The sequence below is a fragment of the Triplophysa rosa genome, unplaced genomic scaffold (assembly GCF_024868665.1).
Source record: "Triplophysa rosa unplaced genomic scaffold, Trosa_1v2 scaffold172_ERROPOS920077+, whole genome shotgun sequence".
Taxonomy (NCBI): Eukaryota; Metazoa; Chordata; class Actinopteri; order Cypriniformes; family Nemacheilidae; genus Triplophysa; species Triplophysa rosa.
In genome coordinates this window covers 52,407-74,511 of record NW_026634178.1, presented here as the reverse complement: position 1 = coordinate 74,511, position 22,105 = coordinate 52,407, and the positions used below count along the sequence as shown (strand labels likewise).

Genomic DNA, 22,105 nt, shown 5'->3' with positions numbered 1-22,105 from the left:
CCAGTGATCTGTTGAAGATCTGTGAGAAGATGAAGGCCAGTTGAATAGCACAGCTTTTAAGACAGGCTGGGGAGATACCATCTGGGCCTGGTGCTTTTCTTGTCTTTTGTTTCCTAAAGACTCGGCACACATCCTCTTCACTGATCTGAAGTGCAGGAGGTGGGGTGACTGAAGGTGATAGGTGTTGTGTAGAGAGAATGTCAGAGTTGGTGTGAGGTGTAAAGTTAGCATTTTCAAATCTGCAGTAAAAGTCATTCAGATCATTGACCAGGTGTTGATTGCCTGCAAAATTGGGGGATGGTGGCTTGTAGTTGGTGATGTCTTTAAGGCCTTTCCACACAGACGCAGGGTCGTTGGCTGAAAACCGGTTTTCCAACTTTTTAGAGTAGTTTCTCTTAGCCACTCTGATCTCCTTTGTCAATGTGTTCCTAGCCTGCTTGTACAAGACTTTGTCCCCTTTTCTGTAGGCATCCTCCTTGGCTTGGCGAATCTGTCTGAGTTTTGCTGAGAACCATGGTTTATCATTGTTGTATTTTAAGGAAGTCCTGGTAGGAATGCACAAATCCTCACAGAAACTGATGTATGATGTTACAGTCTCTGTGAGCTCGTCCAGATCGCTGGTAGCAGCTTCAAAAACACTCCAATCGGTGCACTCGAAACAGGCTTGTAAGGCCCGCTCTGTTTCGTTGGTCCATCTTTTAACAGTCCTTACCATAGGTTTGGCAGCTTTTAGTTTCTGCCTGTAGGCTGGGATAAGGTGAACCAGGCAGTGATCAGACAGTCCTAAAGCTGCTCTAGGGACAGAGCGATATGCATTCTTTATTGTGGTGTAGCAATGGTCCAAAATATTTTTGTCTCTGGTAGGGCATGTGATGTGTTGTCTGTATTTTGGCAGCTCGAGTGTAAGTTTTGCCTGATTAAAGTCGCCAAGAATAATAATAACAGAGTCCGGATGTTGTTGCTCAGTGTCCGTGATGTGATCGGCGAGCTGTTGTAACGCCACGCTCATGTGCGCTTGCGGTGGAATGTAAACACACACGAGAATGAACGAGGAAAACTCTCGCAGCGAGTAAAAGGGCTTACAGTTAATGAAGAGTGCTTCTAGGTCGAGACAGCACATCTTCTTCATCACTGTTGTATCTGTACACCACTTTTCATTGATGTAGAAACATACCCCACCACCGCGCGATTTCCCCGTTGATTCTGCGTCGCGGTCCGCTCTGAACAGCTGGTAGCCGGGCAGATGTAGCGCGCTGTCCGGGATGAAGTCATTTAGCCACGTTTCCACGAAACACAAAACAGCAGAGTTTGAAAAATCCTTATTTGTCCGGTAGAGTAGAAGAAGTTCGTCCGTTTTGTTTGGCAGAGAGCGCAGATTCGCCAGATGTATGCTAGGCAGCGCAGTTTTAAAGCCGCGCTTTCTGAGCCTGATTAGCGCGCCGGCTCGCTTCCCACGCTTGCGCGTCCTGGAGCGCTTTGTTAGCGCCGCTGCGCCTCCGACTACGATGTTAAGTAAAACGTCCAAATAATCAAAAACCGGTAAAAGATCAGATGGTGTGCACTGCCGAATGTTCAGCAGTTCATCTCTTGTGAAACTGATTGTATGGGAAAAACATAAAACAGGACAAACTAACAAAAACACTAAAACAACTGGAGAGCTCCACACCGAGGCAGCCATCTGCGGCGCCATCTTGGATGTATATCAACGCGTATTTGACGCATAAACAACACGTATTCTACGCACAAACAACACGTATTCTACGTGCAAACAACGTGTTCTCGACGCGTGAGGTCAGACATCAATTTCGCGTGTTTTTGAGCCATCCGGCCACTTGCCCAGTTTGAACGTGTAAGCGTGATGAGTTCCTATTGGCTGCTGAGCGGAAGGGTTAAACCATTTCTGACACTCACAATGCATGTAACATGCTAAAGATCCACTTATCTATTTGTGCTTGACGGCCAGTGATAGTCCTCAACAAGCTATTAGATATAGATATTTAATAATCTTATTTATCGTTTATCACTCGGGTCAGAGCAGAGACATTAAGTAATTAAAAGATGCCTCACAAGTTGCAGCTTCAGTGGCGTAGGGGTTAAAGACGCCGCCCGACTGTCTGGACCAATGCAGGTTCGAAACCCGCTCGTTGCGGAGCCTGATCAACCTTTCACAAAAGATGTTTTAGAAAACCTCTAGCCACAATATTAAGCCTTGTCCATAGATATGTTTATAATTTGTTAACTTTATTAATCATTAAATTTAATCTTGTTGAATAATTTATAGCATTTATTGGTAATATTAGGTTTCACCCCCACCCCGGACCTCACTAATTTTAAGACCTTGGCTACGGCCATGAGTCTGTGGTATACTGTATAAGCATTTTGTTTTACACGTTCTTGATAAGAAAATCAAGCATATATAGGCCTAGGCTGTTCCACCGGTTAACAATAAAGCAGACAACGGAGAAAATGTGCTGCTCTCTGTACAACTCCCGGTAAAAACAGTCAGATTGTACAAGAATATGTTGTTCACCCATCACTAATCAGCTCCAGAAGCATAGGGGTAGTAACTCCATACCAAAGTAAAGCTTTGGTTCCGATCGAAGGGGGTTCAAATCCACCTATTGCCAAACGTGTTCTTCTCCTTTTCCCATATATATGTATATATATATATACAGTAGGCCAAGGGGGTTGCCAGCCGCCGCTCACAGATTCGGATTGGTTTTTTTTTTTTTTTAGTTTAATAGATAAAATAATTGTGATTTCATATTAAAATTAACCAATGAATAATTTAAAATCATTTAAATAAATTAAATGTGAAAAATTGGATGTAACTCTAAATAAAGTCTAGAAGAAGAAAGAGGAGAGCCTGGAAGCATGGCCTAGTGGCCTGAACCCCAAAGCTCAAGTAAAAAGGAAGAGAATGAAGTAAGGGCAGAACTCAAGAGCAGAGCTCAAGGAAAACAGGCCAGAGGAGAAGAGCAAGAGCTCACAGAGAGAGCAGCTTTCAGTGAGAAGAAGAGACAGCTCATATCTTATCCGTTTTAAAAGATTCAATTTAAATCGAATATGGCCCAAAACACACAATATTTTGTAATTGTTTTGCTGTGGAGTCCTTCGGGTCACTGGGTTCCACCATCTTGCTTGAACAGATTTTGCCAAGTAAGAGATGTTGTTATGGCAACATTGTTGACAACATTTTTGTAAAAAAAGTCTACACCCACTCCAAACTCTATAACCATAACCATATCCCTTAAACCAGAGGGAAATGATAGATGAATAATAAGGGTGCAGAGGCACAAAGCCTTGGTTAGCTTAATCTTAACATGAAGTGTAACTAATCCCTCAAATCTGATTGGTTGTGTCGTGAACTCGAGGCGGAAGAACCCAATAGCAGGCAGCGGGGATTAAGGGGTTAAACAAAAGACTTTATTACAAAAAGACACGCAAAACAAAAACCCACAGTGGGGAACAAAACACGATAATAAATGGAAGATAACTAAACGGGCGCATAAACTGACTAAACTAAAATACAAGGACTAAACACCACACTGGACAAAACTACAATAAACTGACAATAACTAAACTCACGCAACAACAAGGAACAGGAACACACAGCACTAGGCACAGAGGTAAGTACACAGACAAGGAACCATATACATACACAATCCACAAGCACAGGACAAAGAAACATGAGGGCATTTTAAAGGCAAGACAAACGAGGGATAATGACACAGGGCAGGTGGGAAACATTAGACACGGCAGGGAAGCAATACATGAGACGAGAGGGGTGGGGCCAATGACAAGAAACGAGAAAGCACATGAGATGTCAAAACATAAACAACTCATGGCTTTCTCACATAAAACAAGGGATCCTGCCGTGATTCTGCTACAAGATCAAGAAAGACATGACACGATGGGGCAGAATCACGACAGGTTGATTGAAATGTTGTCCCAGGGTCAACATCTCTCACTTGGTGAAATCAGGAAAGCCCCACCATCTCACAGGACCTAAAGTTAGAGACTTGCAAGGGGTTGTTCTATGCACTTCAGTAATGGTCTGGTTTGTCTCAGCTGCTCCCCTGCCCATCCTTGAAGTCCTTGAAAATGGCAGGAAAAGCCATCACAGAGCTAGGTCACAATCCTTTTGAACTTTTGCCCTCTAGCCAATGCTTCAAATGGAGTACAAGAACATTTAGGCTCAAAAGTATATTTTTCCCCACAGATAATGTCATAATCACTGTTATAATGACATAAAATGTGTTATGGATATGACAAAAAGGACACGGTTTTTGGGAGATGACAAATTTTGTAGGATTTGTGAATTAAAATGCACAAACCTGAAGCAAATATAACCAACAAATGAAGCACATGGCGAGCTGTCAAAACAAAAAGCCATGCACTGGACACAACAACATACGCACACTGACAAAAAGACAACAAAGCCCGGGGATCAGACCAGGAACATGACACTTTTTGATTTTGACGTAGGCCTACAAATTAATTCGACTATTTGTATTTTGGCAGAGACAAGAAAATATACATATAGCCATGTAAAACCCTGTGTTGGATGTGCACCGTTTAACCCTCGCTCAATGTGCTTTTTTCTTCTTTTTTTGTGCGGTTAATATGTGGGGATTATATTTTCATATTAACACATCAGAAATGTTGTAATTCTGAATTTCGTTAGAGAAGAGTAGAGTTTATTTTCGCTCAGATTAATATTCAAGAAAACTAATGAAAACATTTTTCATTCTAAAACTTTAAAAACCACACCTGAAATGTTGTGACTATTATTGATAAATGTGCTTATCTTATGGAAGGAGTACTTTTTGTAAAAATTATCGCAAGGTGTTCTGTGTGTTCAGGCGACAATTAGTTTTGAATATTTATTTAACTTATTTTTAAAAAGAAAAACTGATTTCTGTATAAATTTGTATTTATTTATCTTATATTTCAATAACATTTTATTATAAAACATTACTTTATTTTCATCAAGTCTGATAAAACTTAAACCTATTCTTTCTAACTGCAACAATATTTCTTCATCTAAAATCTAACCGATACAAATAACATACGCAACACCATGCTGTGTCCAACAAGCATGGTAATTACAATAAGGTAAATTCTGAACTTTTTTGCTCATATAGCCATCTTAAATATTTACATACAATTTTGGATCTGAATTGTTTTATTTGAAAGTAGACATTTCAAGTGTTCTATAGAAATATGTGCCGACACTTTGGATTGCCTAAATAGTAGGCAAGGCCAAATATAAACAGAAAATTGTATCGGGTTGGTCATGGAGACGGCAGAACGGGCATCATTTTTCTTGTTTCACAAAAGCACTAACTTTTGCTGGTATTGTGAGTGTATGCAAATAAAATCATTTAGATTATTTTATCTAATGATGTCCTATATGGACGAAGATGACTGCATTCTTCCCGCTGTTCAGGGGAAATCAAAGTGATCAAAGCGTTGCAACTTCTTAAATAAAATAAAATAAAACTGTAAAATATCATAAAGTTATACATTTTATATGTTGTTAGGGATTTCCCTCTAAAACATAAACCTGTGTTATAATGTAAAATCAGCTGTTTACTTTATAAAAATGCAGATCGATCTCTCCTCTCTTGCATAAAAACACATGAAGCGTTTTACACCTTTTGAACATGTCCTTGTGCTGAAACAAATGCCTTTCCAACCTGATGAGTGATGGGAAACGGAGAACACGTTCGGCAAAAGTGGGATTCGAACCCCTATCGATCTGCTACAAAAGCTGCGTAGCAATGTGACGTCTCCAACCATACACCACTGGAGCTAATGAGATGCAAGAGCCTTTTACTTATTTAGTTTGTCAATGTTGCAGGTACTTGTACTCTGTTTGAATAGACTTCATTATTTTAGTTGTATCAAAGCAGCTGTACAACACAAAAAGAGGAAAAAACAAAGCAATGAAATACAGACACATACGTATCTACGTACTATGTACACACATATATAGGTATTATAAATTAAATCACGTTTACTGAGTACAACTGTCATGGTATTCTTGCAAGTCTTGCAAAAGATGAGCTAGAGAAAAGCCTCAGGCTAAGCTTGTATAAGATCGCCAAGCTATAGATAAAACAATCAATCACAAGAAAGAGCAAATAGAAAACAAACAAGATCATTGAACTCAAAGCAAGTGTGCAGTTCGCTTAAATCCTTCCCACAGTATTTAGCTTCCACCTGTAACGTTAGCAGCCTCTTTGTTACAAACGAATGCTGCCTTTGGGACAGTTAAAGCCTAGCTCTCTACTACACCTACCAGTAACTTTATCAGATAAAAGCTTCATTATTTATTAGCCGTGAGGCACTTTATTTCGACTTTAGGAACATTTCCTTAATTTGCGCTAAAACAAATATGCCTTTTCTTTCTTATGAGGGATGGGAAAAGGAGATGGCACGTTTGGCAAAAGGTAGATTTGAACCGCAATCGGGCTGATGAGTCGTACGTTGCCTTTACCCCTAAACCATTCAAACTGGAACTTACTTAATGTCTCTGCTAAAACAATCAATCTCAATTGTGAGAAAATTAGAAGACAAATAAGATTATTAAAGTCTATATCTAATAGCTTGTTGTGGTGAGGACTTTCACTGGCCGTCAAGCACAAAGAGATAAGTGGATCCTTCGCATGTTACATGCATTGTGATGGCAAAGAGTCTAGAAATGGAAGGCAAACCCCTAGGCCTACAGTAATGGTTTAACCCTACCGCTCAACAGCCAATAGGAACTCTTCACGCTTACACGTTCAAACTGGTCAAGTGGCCGGATGGCTCAAAAACACGCAAAATTGACGTCTGACATCACGCGTCGAGAACGCGTTGTTTGCACGTAGAATACGTGTTGTTTACGCGTCAAATACGCGTCGATTTTCCACACGTAAACTACACGTACTCTACGCGCAAACAACACGTACTCTACGCGGAAACAACACGTTCTCGACGCGATGTTGACATGTTAAAATTTGCGCGTTTTTCACCCTCCTGGCTTTCCATATCATGTCAACGTGTCATGTGCGTGTAACATAACAGGGGGGCGGGGTGATGACGTGTGGGGAGGTGGAGGCACTGTGACAAGCTGATGTCTGTTAAAGTTGTTTTTAGAAAGTATGTATTATATCTTATAAAGTGTCATTCCTTGTCGGTTGTATTTTCTATAATTCTCTTTTAGAAGTGGCCCTTGACACTACTGAAGATTCCGCTGGTGATTCTAAGATGGGACGTGTGAAAAACAATCATGGAATGAAAATATCAGATAAATTAAATTTTCTGGACTTCATGATACAGAAGAAGAGTTCAAAATGCACCCCTGAAATGCTATCAGGTAAAATAGGATAATTTTGTCATGTTGTAATGTCTGTTTTGGGTTTCGTTTGTTTTTTTAATGCAGTTCCATTGCCCACATGTTATCCTGCCATGTGTGAATATCTTGTTCTCATTGGTTGGTTAGTCATATGTTCCCCTGTTTTGCCCTGTCCAGTGGCCTGTATCACAAAGCCGGTTTCGGTTTTTACCCAGGTAAGTTCGCGTTTAGTTTTTCACAGTGGATGAAAATACCCTGCATTATATTAGTTATCATTTAGTTTACCTTTATGAATGAGGATGAAGCACATGATGAAGAGAAACTATCTGTGCTCTCTGACAGAGTTAAAGAGGGCAATGTACTGTAGGCTTCTATTCAATATGGCACACGTGTGAATGTGAGGATTATAATTTACGTTACTGGTGTCTCTGTTATTGTAGGACATTTCACAACCTTCCCCAGAAACTGAAGTGTCTACCTCCATAGGTTACAGAAGAAATGTGAACAAAATACATTAGAGAAGCTGATTCACGCCAGCAAATGTTTTCTCTAAAATCAGATTTTACCTATATAGTAACCATTTGATTTTATATTTGTAATATACATTTACATCTTTTTATATTAGTATTTTTGTTTTATTAAACATTTTTATTAAAAATAGCTAGCCATTGTAACATGCACTGTGAGTTAGTTTTGTCACTTATATGTAAATTTGCTCGCCACTGATTTTTTCACTTTCCGTGTGAGATCTCTAATCTAGATCATAACCTGCTCCGGAGCAGGTTAGCCGTGCAGCGTAAGTTACCATGGCGATGAACACCTATTAAAGCTGAGTTACTTTCATAGTACCTAAAACCCAGGGTTGGCGCAAACTTAATTCTAAACTTACCTGGCTAGCCACCTAAACCGGCTTCATGGTACAGGCCCCAGGTTGTTAGGTGCCATAGTCACTGATTAGCTCCACCCCTTGTTCCCTTGTTTAGTCTTGTGTATATTAAGCCCTCATGTTACCATTGTTTCTTGTATAGTATTGTGTTTGCTGTTACCTTTGTTGGTGAGTTTTATATTCACGTTTGGTCAAGTCAAGTCAAGTTTAGTTACGTCAAGCCATGTTTTGGTTTATGTTTTGCCATCTTTTTCAATAAACTGCACTTTGGTTCTCATCTACACTCGCTTCCAGTGGACTTCCTTACACATGTACTGAAAATTAAGACATTTTAACAATTGCAACTTTATAATGACGTACATTTTTTTAAAGATAAATAAGATACTGTTTGTGTGTGATCACGTATAGCCTACCATACTGCACACATAAAAATGATGGGGATAGTTCACCCAAAAATGTAATACTCACCCTCATATCATTCTAAACCTGCATGACGTTCTTCTGCAGAACAAACAAAGGTATTTTAAACCAAACAACATTGACCCCCATTGACTTATATTGTTTGGACACAAAACCGCTAAGACATTTTTCATTTCTGCTCCACACAAGAATTCAGTCATGCAGGTTTTGAATGACACAAGGGTAAATAAATGATGACAGAATTTTATTTTGGGGTAAACTATCCCTTTAACAAAATAAGTGAAATAAATAAGTGAATTAAATGAATTTTCCTCTCACATACTGATCTAGACCTTGACTTCAGTGAGAACCTGGAACAGAACCGCCTGGCTGTAGCACAGCAGCAATTGGTGGCAGCAGAGGAACGTCTCTTCGGAAATTCAAATGAAGCTGAAAGAGTGGAGGAAGACGAAGACAAGTTGCAGACAGAGTATGAACTCTTAATTTTGCATCTGAGGATGATCATCCGTGAGTCCTTAAATGAGGACAACCAGGAGAAACTCAAGAGTGTATTGACTTCCATACTTCAGGAGGAGGCACAAGACAGACGCTGGGAAAAACTAGCAGCCGATGAACGTCCACCTTGGAGACCAACGAGGTGCAGAGAGATCCATGACTCACTACTCCAGACTGTTGTGGAGGAACGAATGAAGAACGGAGATGAAAAGGAGAATGCAGCGGACAACCTGTCTACTACCTTAAAGAGAGAGGTGTGCCGAATGGGCAAGAAAGTGCAAAAAGATCTGCTCAGGGTGGTCAGAAGGTTGAGAGAATGTTATCCACCAGACTTTGACATTTGCAGAACGTATGCCCTGCTTTACCATCAGGCGTTCTCCACCAGACTCCAAGAGCTGGCAAGAGCTGATATTGATTTTGAGGATTGCCACTACTTATTGAGTTGGGTTGCCAAGTTCTACCCAAGGTAAGTAGCGATTTACAAGTGATATTGCTTTTGTATCACCCGTTTCTTTTCAGTGGAAGGGAAAACTTGGAATGGCTTCCATTTGTCCCAACAGAATTTTAATTGTAACTTTAAATTCAAGATCAAGTGATCCACATTAGTTGTCTACAGTTCTCATTTGTTTCAGATTTTACGTCTAGTGTACATCTAGCAGCATACTAAACATTAGAGTCCAAGTGAAATAAAAAATTACAATGCCTATTTTTTCACGAAATAATGCAGTGTTTATTGTAAATAGTTTATCAATGTGGGTCATTCTATTTTTAAAAATCGTGTGCCCTCATAATCTTTAGTTAAAATCTGAAAATGCACTTCCGTCCTGTAATGACTATCCATTTTAGATGACGTATGTTAGATGGCTTGGGCCGAGCATCTGTTAACTCCTCCCCTTTAACTGTCAGTCTGCTGCCAGTTCCATTTCAAAATCCAACGGCTGTTTTTATACATCCAATCAAATCGCAGAGAAAGACGAAAGCCACGCCCACCATTTCAATCGGAAATGCATCAAAATACGGAAGTAAAAATGCAACTTCCTGTTCACAGGGACTGTAAGATGTCTGAGTAATAAAATTACTTCTGGTTATAGATGGTTTCATCTTAACAACATAAACATCAGGAAAATCAGGCCGTTTCTGTCAGAGCATGCCTCTCAGCTGCTAGTCCAAGCTCTGGTCATATCAAGACTGGACTACTGCCATTTTCTACTGGCCGGCCTTCCAACCAATGCAGTCAAGCCCTTGCAAATGATCCAGAATGCAGCTGCACGTCTAGTTTTCAATCAGCCTAATAGAACCCATGTAACACCCTCCTGACTTCACTTCACTGGCTGCCAGTTGCCACCCGAATCAAGTTTAAATCTCTGATACTGGCCTTCAGAATGATAACGGCAAATTGCCCATTTACCTTAAGTCAGTGCTCCAGGTCTACATCCACGCCTGGTTGTTCCATCACAGCGAGGCACCAAATCTCTTGCAAAAACCTTTACTCATTTGGTTCCATTTCTGACGGTCTCTCGACGTTGTGTCGAACCGACAGAATGGGGTTTGAACTTGAGAACCTATCATCTATGATTGTACTTTTAAAAGGCCAATGAACTTGGCGAATGGCATGGCATGCCAGTCTCCGCCCCGTACATACGGGTATAAAAGGAAGATGGCGTGCCCAATCATTCACCTTTTGTTCTTCGGAACCTACGAAGCTAATGCTGAGCGAATTATCTCTGAGTACTACTGGATTCTACGACGCAGAACCGCAGATTCGTCCTGGTGTGTGCGACTTCCCCTGGGCGTTTCAGTAGCGAGCCGAAGGTGTCTATTAGAGCAAATTTCTAAAAGAGCTGAAATTCCTTACAGCGTGCACTTCTCGCCAGGCATGTCTTGCCGCTGTAATCTTGGATGTGACCACCTCGTCCTCGAGCCTGACAGGCACGATACCTGCATCACATGTCTGGGTCACCAGCATGCTGAAGTAACGTTTGTGGATACGGCATGTCCGCACTGCGAGACATGTCTATCAAGGTATAGAGCTCACAGTTGGCTGTGTTCTTTTTGGACACAGCCATAACATTGTCTGCTTCCCGTTCCGTGGCGGCTGCCAAGCTGTCTGCCATGGCAAGCGGTGATGGTGATATGGGGGTTCCCATGGATGTTAACCCGTAGCACCAATGCCATTGACCGTCCAGGCTCCATTACGCTCACCTAACCTGAGCCTCAGGTTGCAGTGCACCGCACTGCCTTCCCCGCAGCGCTCACAGCTGGACTGTTGGTATCAGGAGACGGTGGCAACCACATTCCGCCCCGATACCTTGTTTCCCGGAAGTGCATGAAGAGCTCGCGAAGACCAGGAACGCCCCCTTTTTGGCGCGTTCGCGGCAAATGAGCTCTGTCGCTCTGACTTCCCTCGACACTGGAGCAGCTAAGGGCTACGTCGATGTACCCCAGGTTGAGCGTCCCTCTGGCTGAGATGTCTTCATCGTCCCCAAGAAAGGTGGGGGCTGCGCCCCATCCTGGACCTGCGCACTCAGGCTCTCGTTCAGAATGTTGACGCAGAAGCGTTCGTGGCTATCGACCTGAAGGAAGCGTACTTCATGTCTCCATTCTCCCGCGGCAGACCGTTTCTTCGGTTTGCCTTCAAGGGTCGAGCATACCAGTACAAGGTCCTGCCCTTCGGTCTGGCCCTGTCTTCCCGTGAAACTTTTTCAGAGGCTCCTAGGGCATATGGCGTCCTCGATGGCAGTCGTGCCGCTCTGGTTGATGCATATGAGACCGCTTCAGCATTGGCTTCAGAGTTGAGTTCCCTGGAGAGTGTGGCACACCGGCATGAGGAGTATTCCCATCACATCTCGCTGCCGTCGCACCCAAGCCCCTTGGACAGATGTGTCTTTTCTTCGGGCTGGAGTCCCGATCGGGCAGGTCTCGAGGCATGTCCTGATGATGACAGATGCCTCCCTGCTCGGCTGGGGTGCTGTGTGCAACAAGCATGCAGTTGGACGGGCCCCCGCCTGCAGTGGCATATGAATTGCCTGGAGTTGCTGGCTGCTTGGCTTGCCCTGAGGAGGTTCCTTCCTCTCATTCAGGGCAAGCACGTGCTTCTCCACTCAGACAGCATGGCTGCCATGGCGTACATCAACCGCAGGGTGGTACGTGCTCACGGCAGATGTTGCAACTCGGCCGACGCCTCCTCCTCTGGAGTCAGCAACTTGTGGAATCCCTACAGGCCACTCATATCCTGGGCAACCTCAACCAGACAGTCGATGTGCTCTCTCGCCAGGTCATGTTCCACGGAGAGTGGCGACTACATCCCCACACCATCCAGCTCATTGGGAGCAGTTTGGGCAGGCACAGGTGGACCTGTTTATCTCCCTGGACACCTCCCATTGTCCGCTTTGGTACTCCCTGACCTAGGCCCCCCTCGGCATGGATGCCTTTGAGCACAGCTGGTCGGGATAAGCGGAAGTATGCCTTCCCCCCAGTGAGCCTCCTTGCACAGGTCCTGTGCAAGGTCAGGAAGAGGAGCATCAAGTTCTGTTAGTTGCGCCCTATTGGCCCAACCAGACTTGGTTCTCAGAGCTGATGCTTCTGACGACAACTCCCCCCTGGCCGATTCCCCTGATGAAAGACCTTTCTCAGGGGAAGGGCACGGTCTGGCACCCGAGACCAGACCTCTGGAACCTCCATGTCTGGCTCCTGGACCGGACGAGGAGATCCTGAGTGACCTGCCTCCCGCAGCCGAGAGCCCCGGCCACTAGCCGACTGTACGCCTACAGTGGCGCCTCTTCTCGTCTCAGTGTTCTTCCCGCAGGGAAGACCCACAGAATTGTGCGATCGACAGAATTGTGCGATTGGTGTCGTGCAGTCCTTCCTTCAGGGAAAGGTTAGAGAGCAACCTCTCTCCCTCCACGCTCAAGGTGTATGTTGCCGCCATCGCTGCACATCACACACTTGTGGCAGGTAAGTCTCTCGGACAGCACTACCTGGTCATCAGGTTCCTGAGGGGCGCGAGGAAGGTGAATCCTCTCCGACCACGCTCCGTACCCTCTTGGGACCTTAATGTGGTCCTTGTGGGACTGGGAAGGGCCCGTTTGAGTCCCTAGGAGAAGCCGCTCTTCCTCATCTCACGATGAAGACGGTTCTCCTAGTGGCGCTCACTTCCATCAAGAGGGTAGGGGATCTGCATGCACTCTCTGTGTCCAACGAGTGCCTAGAGTTCGGGCCGGGAGACTCCCACGTGGTGCTAAGACCCCGGCCTGGCTACATGCCCAAATTTCCCACCACTCCTTTCAGGGACCAGGTGGTGAACTTGCAGAGGAAGACCCAACCCCTACCGTGTTGTGTCCAGTATGCGCCCTGCGCCTCTACTTGGACCGCATGCAGAGCTTCAGAAGCTCTGAGCAGCTCTTTGTCTGTTTTGGAGGACAGCAGAAGGGGAGAGCTGTCTCCAAACAGAGATTGGCGCACTGGATCGTGAACACCATCACTTTGGCATACTGATCCCAAGATCTCCCGTGCCCACTGGCCGTGAGAGCTCACTCCACCCGGGGTGTAGCCTCCTCATGGGCACTGGCTCAGGGCGCCTCTCTGGCAGACATCTGCTACACCCAATACATTCCTGAGATTCTACAGCATCTTGCACAACAGCTAAGACCGTCGGCCGGCTGGGCATACGCCTGTGAAGTGCCTTCTCACCTTCATCAGGTGAGTCAGTGCGCTATTCCAGCTTCCCTACTTCCTCCACTGGGTGAAGTATAAGCATTCCATCCATCACTAAGCACTTTCGAGTTTACGAGCCGGGCGGAGCCAAGCCCAGTATATGTGAGTTTCCCTCATGAGGTGAACCCCTATACCTGAGCTAGTGCTCCACACGTAGTGACTCCCCCTCCTTGGGTAGTCCCGTCTGACGTCACTACTACTCCCATGAGATCTCCCCACTGGTGAGACCGTGTAGGTTTTTCACGTATTATCTCTAGGGATGTAACGATTCACTCAGCTCACGATGCGATGCGATTCACGATTCTGATCTCACGATGCGATTTATTCACGATTTACTCACAATTTATTTTTACAAAATGAGTTGAAACAAATTAGAAATGAACAACTTCCCTTGCATTATTTCTTAAATGCTTCACGTTTCTTTGTATAATAATTTTTTTATTTCAAATAACAAAACTAAACTGCAATTTTAAAACAAATTAATAATAGAAAAAGTATCTTTAATATAAACAAACTAATACTGTCTGTGCTTTTCTTGGATTTTTTTGCATTTAAGAAATATCAGCATGTCCACGTTTAGGTTTGCAGTGAACATGGCGGCCTCTGCTGTTAAAAAAATGTATTGCGATTCAGTTCACACCGATTTGAATCGTCACACATTATAATCGATTTTCAACCGGCTCAAGGTGAATCGTTACATCCCTAATTATCTCCCTACGGCAGATGAGCTCTCCGTAGATTTCCCCCTCAGGTATGAACTACCAGCCTCCACCCGAACTGCAGCATCCTTCGCAACTTTCAAAAAACAACTAAAAACATACCTGTTCCGCATTTATTTGACTAACCAATAACTCTGTCTGTCTGTCTATAATTTTTTTTTATCTTGTTGTTCATTCTCTCCTTTGCTTCCTCCAGCTTTAATCCCCCTAGTAGCATGACCTTGTAAACTAACGGTACTGTTTAGCGTGTTGACAAAATGTTTATATGCTCTCCTACTTGTAAGTTGCTTTGGATAAAAGCATCTGCCAAATGACCCCGACTGAACTTCCGGTACACATTCACCAACAATAGAGTGCCTGTAGATTACTTCTGATAACAATCAAAAGAAACAGAGAAGAACCGTTACTTGGCTAAACTTGTCTCTCCAATATTTTTTATTTAAATTGTTTATTTAATAAAATGAACATTCAAGAAATCGTTTATTTATACAATTATTATACAATAAAATAAGAATACAAATTAATATAAACATAAGTTAAATAAAATATAAATTGTTGAATTATTAGACACTAGCCAAACACAAACCGGAAGTTAAATGGGGGTCAGGCGTGCATGCGTTCGATGACATGGTCCAAATGTTTTAAAATATGTTTTTAGTGATGTGTTGAAGCACAAAGAACTGGAGGAGCACATCAACCATTCATTGCTTGGACCTCTGTTGCCTAAAGAAGATCTTAAGAAATTACAGGAACAGTACTTTTCATACAAAGAGGTAATGTAGTACATGACTGGTATTTAAAAAAAGGGTTAAAAAAAACATATGTACAATAAAACAAGGCCAGATTCACAAGACAAAAAAATAAGAATTTTCCTAAGTGCAATTAATAAACTAACCTTTAGCAACGGGGTGAGGTTTCCGGCCAATGGTTGAGGGGTCCACCTAAATGGCCAAAGTTGCAGTGGCCGGACATTATTTTGTACCTTGTGGAAATCCCAGCGTCTATACAAAAGAGAAGCTAGAGGCATACAAATCTTTTAAAGCATACAATTTTGTAGTTTGCAAAAACCCAGCTAAAGTCATTTTTGGTGATTTACTGTTTTCTACATAAAATCATTCTACAAAATGTAAAGAACATTCTGCGAAATATATAACCTTGATATCTTTAACAATGAGTAAGACTATGTCAAACACTGAAATCATAGTAATAGGTGAAATTAGTATGTTTTTTCAAAACTAGACTTTGAGACTTTAGCCTGATTGTCCCAAATAAACTTTGTGATATGATACGATATGATATGTGTCTTATCTGAAACAATCAAATACATGTATAAAACATTTTGCCTTTGATATATAAGACAGCAGTGAGAAAAATAATATTTGCACATTTGAATTGTTACTAGAAAGTACCAAATTGCTAACCACAGCTATGCAGATGCAGATCTACCTAGCCCTCTCACCCAATGACTACAGGCCTATTGACTCTCTTTGCCAGTGCATTGATGAAATTAACAGCTGGATGTGTCAAAACGTCCTTCAGTTAAATAAGGACAAAACTGAAGTCATTGTATTTGGTAACAAGGATCTGAAACGCACAGATTTTTTATGAAGCTCATCGCTCTGAAAAGCGAGGTGTGCTATGATTGGCCAGTTAATGTAGTGATTGGTCGAATACTGCAAGCCTGTGACGGAAATGTAACGCCTCTTACCACATTCAGAACACCATGTTCCCAAGCAATTGTACTGACAGGTGATAAAATGTCATTGGTACTTTCCTTATCAATTCGAGCCCGAATCTGATCCAGAAAATGAAGATGATCAAGCCGATACATCAACTTTGCCAGTGTGACTTGAGCAGGATGTAAAGGATTGGTAAGTTTTTAAAAATATATATTATGTTAAATAGTTAACTATAGCTAACTGTTTTACCTTTTATATACGACGTTATAAAGATTTGCTGTTAGTGATCAACCAGTGTTGCGCCATGTCTCGTCGTGACTCAACAAAAACAATAAACCCCATTATAAACACAACATTTGTTGCCTCTAGTTGGAACATAATTACTGATTATTAGGACTTATGTTGTCTTTTTTTCATGCTGCGCGCATGTCTGCATTTGCAGATCACACAAAGAAACAACATGCGCTACAAACACACGACAACCTCAACTCGCGTTAGTCCATAACAAAGTCTTAGAGGCTTTCTTTTCGCAATGAAACACACAGTGTCTCCATGACATGGCTGCGGCGGCGACGATACAATGAGATTTACAAGTACGCCCACCTTACGGTCTTGGTCAAGTCATACCACGAACTGACGTAGATTTGTGGGGGTGTGGTTACACGAGGCATTTCAGGCAGGTCTGGGTGAGCATTCGCTTTTAGATAGAATGCATCTTTTGTTCCGACACCTTAATTTTTGCAATTTACGTGTCTAATACATGCATGGGCAACTTATAACACACCACAACACAGAAAAACACGTATACAAAGCAATAAGCAAATCAGCGTACCATCTCGGAAACATAGCCAGAATCAGATGTTTTGTCTCAAACCAAGATTTAGAGAAACTAGTTGATGCTTTCATCACCAGCAGGGTGGATTACTGTAATGGACTCCTTACAGGTCTTCCCAAAAAACCATCAGACAGCTGCAGCTCATACAGAACGCTGCTGCCAGGATTCTGACCAGAACCAAAGATCTGAGCATATCACTCCAATCCTCAGGTCCTTACCCTGGTTACCAGTTACTTTTAGAATCAACTTCAATGTATTATTAATTGTCTATAAATCACTCAATGGTCTAGGACCTAAATACATTTCAGGTATGCTTATTGAATATAAACCAAACAGACTTCTCAGATCATTAGGATCAAGTCAGTTAGAGATAACAAGGGTTCACTCAAAACAAGGCGAGTCAGCGTTTAGCCATTACGCCACCCATAGCTGGAATCTGCTTACAGAAGACATCAGATGTTCACCAACAGTAGCTACTTTTAAATCCAGATTCCAGACAAAACACACTTGTTTAGCTGTGCATAACCTGAGCACTGTGCTGGTTTACATCAGCTGCACTTCTATTTCTAATTTCTTTTTCTTTTGTTCTTATTCTTTTTATATATACACTCACATTTTTTAATCAATTTTATTGCTGTTTTATTGTTTCTTAAAATCTAAAGTTGTTTTTGTGATATTAAATCATTTGCATTTTAAAGATACGTCTTATTTCTCTTTGTCAATCATTGTATGTAAAGCACTTTGAATTGCCCATGTGTATGAAATGTGCTACAGTGAGGGAAATAATTATTTGATCCCCTGCTGATTTTGTAAGTTTGCCTGCTTCTAAGGCATTTTAATAAAAGCGACTTAAATAGCCTAAATTAACTAAGGCATAGTCCTGACTTAGGCTAAGCCTTGTCTATGAAACTGGGCCTAAATGTCCCTGTCATGATTCTGCCGCATCATGTCATGTTTCTCGTGGTCTAGTGGCAGGATCATGACAGAACCCCATGTTTCATGTGGAGAGGGGTAATTTTGGCCCTTATGGCCTTCCATAAACCCTCTCTGATCTCGTCTCTGTTCCCGCCCTCTCGTCTCCTCGTTATTGCTTGTTTATTGTTTCATGCCCTTCACCTGTTCCACCTTGATTTGATCCCTTTATAATGCCCTTGTGTTTTCTGTCCTGTGCTGGTTCATTTTGATTCGTGTGGTGTAAGTTCCCGTGTCTTGTCAAGTTTAGGCTAGTGTAGCCGTTTTGTAAATTATGTCAAGTGTTAACTGTATTTCTTGTGCAAGTAGTTAGTCTTAGTCCTGTCTTGTCATGTAATTATATTCCCTTGTTTTGTTATGTTATCCCCTCGTGGGTTTTTGGGTTTTGTCTTTATTATTTATTAAACGTCTTGTTAACCCCTTACCTGCTGTCTGCATCTGGGTTCCCTGTCCTTGTGTCTCACCACCCCCCGTTTCGTGACAGTCCTAGCCAGTCTCTAGACCCTAGTCCTATAGAAAATCTGTGAAAACTCCAATTTGTTGAGCGACAGTCAAGAAACCTTAAAGATTGACAGAGGAGTGGACTAAAATGTATCCTGACAAATGTGCAAACCTGGTGACCAACTATCAGAAATGCCTTACCTCTGTGCTTGCCAAGTACAAAGTTATGTTTTGCTCGGGGATCAAATACTTATTTCACTGACTGAAATTCAAATCAATTTATAACCAATGTATAAAAAAATTTCCCCTGATTTTTTTGACATTTTGTCTCTAGCAGTTAAAATAAACCTACCATAAAAATGACAGACCCTTCATTTCTTTGTAAGCAGGCAAACTTACAAAATCAGCAGGGGATCAAATAATTATTTCCCTCACTGTATATAAATAAACTTGCCTTGCCTAGGTTTTGTTAAGGAATGATCTTAATGATCTAGTGATCTTAACCTTAATGATCTAGGTGCTTTCTCTTACAATATAACAAAACATTTATTAAAGGAGAGGTTTCTTGCTACTTTTACACAAATGTAATATAAATCTTAGGGGTCCACAGAATGTGTCTGTGAAGTTTCACCACAAAATACACCACAGATCTTTTATTATACCATGCCCTAATTACCCAGTTTTGCATGTGAGGAGAAACGCGCTGTTTTGGTGTGTGTCTCTTTAAGTGCAAATGAGTTGCTAGTCTCCGCCCCCTTTTCACAGAAAACTCAGCCAGGGCTTAGAGCCTGTTGTCGGTACACGATCCGGGATGCCTGCACGATCCGTTCTGCGCATGCGCATAATGACAACGTCACGTAAACAACGTCACGGTTTCCCTACACTATTGGTATCAAGCATGCGATGAAACACTTGACGGCCAGACGGCACAACTGGCGGCATATTTTTGTAGGCTACATTGTGTTTTTCATTTAACAGTTCATGGCGGGTCTATTTTGATGTTTTAAAATGTAGCTTACGCTATGCATTACGATGTGTTTACGTGGTTGCCAATCCAAAATAATAAAGGAGTTGTTACATGAACATACACGATTTTGGTTACATGTGGAATAAAGTCTGAGTCTTGAGAGTCTGTCACTGCAAACCTTCAGTTTCCTCCATACTCCCCTTTGCGATTCATTGCTGCATGGCATTAGGCCTACTTAACTTGCTGTGTTTCGATCTGAGGTCAGTATAGTCAAAGACGGTTTTTATTAAAAGCTGCTAATATTAGTTAACTTTAAATCGACTCATTTTGTATTAGTATGGGTCTATATATAGGCTAATATATCTATCTATATAATCTAAATGAGGAATAATCCCTTCAATGGTGTTTACAGAACACAATAAGGAACATAATATGCATTTCCGCCTAGACTATCTGCACTTACATGAAGAAAGAACTACAAACAAGTCTGGGGAAACGTTACAGAGTATTTCAACGCATAGTGTGCACACAGAAGTGACATGAGACCAGAGGTGGACAGTACTGAAAGTCGCGGTACAAAGGTGCTCAAGCGTGGAACAGATCGTGCAGTGTCGTCGCTAAACAGAATTATCTACTACGTCATTATGCGCATGCGCGGACGGATCGTGCAGGCATCCCGGATCGTGTACCGACACCTGTGCTTCCATCGACAAAAAAAGGGTCACATAAAGCGACTGAGAAACGCTGTTTCCGTCTTTAAACTGTTGGACTTTTGAGGCAGTCCTGCATGTTCAAAAATTTGTACAGAGACGTTCTTCAAAATCGATTAGAAGTTTATTATCAGATGTAAAAAGGGGTAACAAAGCTTTGGGTTGCCAGACGACTCCACCTCAAGCCAACAACCCAAATTATTCAAAAACACATATATTTATTTGGTATGTGACGTCGTTCTCATCTTCTGACTCCTCCTTTTTCTCTGTGGAGTATTGCTCCTTAGCAACCAATCACCATGCATATCTGCAAAACATCTATGCAACACATGTTTGCAACCTGCGGTCAGTTGCTAATTTGAGGAAGTGTTATCTAGAGACAGTTTCATATCGCAAAACAACATGTAAAAATACTTTCAGTAAAAAACTCAACCATCTAATGCTTTTAATTATGCAGCATTGTTTCTTAATCCTATGATTCAATAAGACACATCAAAACTCTTGATTATACTTAAAACATATGCATTAATTCATATCATCCCTTCCTTATGAGACTCCTTGAGTGTGTGTGTTGTTAGTTAAAACTTTGTCAAAACGAGCTGTTCTATTTCTGCAAGCTTGTTCCTCTTTTTTTGTGGTTTCGCTCTGCTTGTCACTGTTCTGTTTTTATCACAGCACTTTCCACTGAGCAAAACAGCAAGCAAACACATTAAAAGCACACAGCTTAATGATTTAATGAAAGAAAACACTTATTGATTATATTGGTAATTAAATCATTCTTCTAACTGAATAATATTTCCACAAAACACCAAACACATTGTTTTCTAAAAGCGAACAGACAACTAACAAAGGCGTCATGTTTTCTACATGCGAAATTACTAGGGCTGTCAACGTTAACGCGTTAACGCATGCGATTAATTTTTTCAAATAAAAAAAAATTGAAAAAATATTTAACGCAATTAACGCAGCATCCGTTTGTTTTGACATTCTTTGTCTAGAGTTACATTATGTAATCATGCACTTATTCGTGTACAGCAGGGCTAGTCAACTGGCGGGCCAAATGCGGCCCGTCAATCATCTTTACCTGGCCCGCCTTAACATTTCAAATAAGTGGAGAGACTTTAAGAACGGTGTGCTTTAAACGCACGTCCTCCTGAGACGCCCCCTTTTTAAAAGCCCAAAACGCTTCTACATTCCCGCGGCTCATAATGATTTACGTCTTATAAAGCGATTTGATCGGTCAGTCCAAGAAACTTAATGTTATTTACAACGTTATAATCAGCAATGCATTGCACAGCCACAGGCAATCGGTTTGCGCACGCGATAGGTAATGGTCTAAAACGCATTTTTTCCCCTTGAAAGTAGGCTAACTGTAGGAAGGGTACACCACGTGAACGGTTGTCTCAGATAAAGGGAAAACGGTGTTGTTTTTATTACTGCATTAATTATGAATAATGGCTTTATTTACGAAAAACAGCTGTTCATCTCCCCCCAGAACTCGCCCTATACAAAGGCTCTGCCCTATAAGTGCGTGGGGCACATGAATGCGATTGGAATTCACCCGAAGATGTGATAATAGCGTTCAGTTTCTTGCACAGATCAATTGACTGATTTATAAGACGCTTATTTAACGTCACAAGGGGCAGGGATTACTTTTGTGTTGAATGTATTTGCGTTTTTTACTTTTATTGATTTAACTTTAATTAATTCAACCAAAATATCTTCTTGAAAAAACAATGCCACACACATCTTGGATGTACGGAGAACTGTGGGTGAGTAAATTAGTAGCAATTTTTGGGTAAAGTAATGCATTAAGGAATATAAAATACAGTTAAAAAGACAATTTCCTTTTTAATTTAATATCATGAAAAGGCACAAATACTGGATGCAATATTTGTGTGCATGTTTTAATATATGGCCTAT

At 41.7% G+C, this 22,105-nt stretch overlaps 1 protein-coding gene across 1 annotated transcript in view; it reads left to right on the top strand.

Annotated features, from left to right (window-relative positions):
- Positions 1–22,105, top strand: part of LOC130549773 (tumor necrosis factor alpha-induced protein 2-like) — a 38,913-nt gene that overhangs the window by 3,171 nt on the left and 13,637 nt on the right. The window contains exons 2-4 of the mRNA XM_057327094.1: positions 7,214–7,366; positions 8,982–9,612; positions 15,237–15,351. Coding sequence (XP_057183077.1) covers positions 7,214–7,366; positions 8,982–9,612; positions 15,237–15,351 — 899 coding nt within the window. The remainder of the gene's footprint in view (positions 1–7,213; positions 7,367–8,981; positions 9,613–15,236; positions 15,352–22,105) is intronic.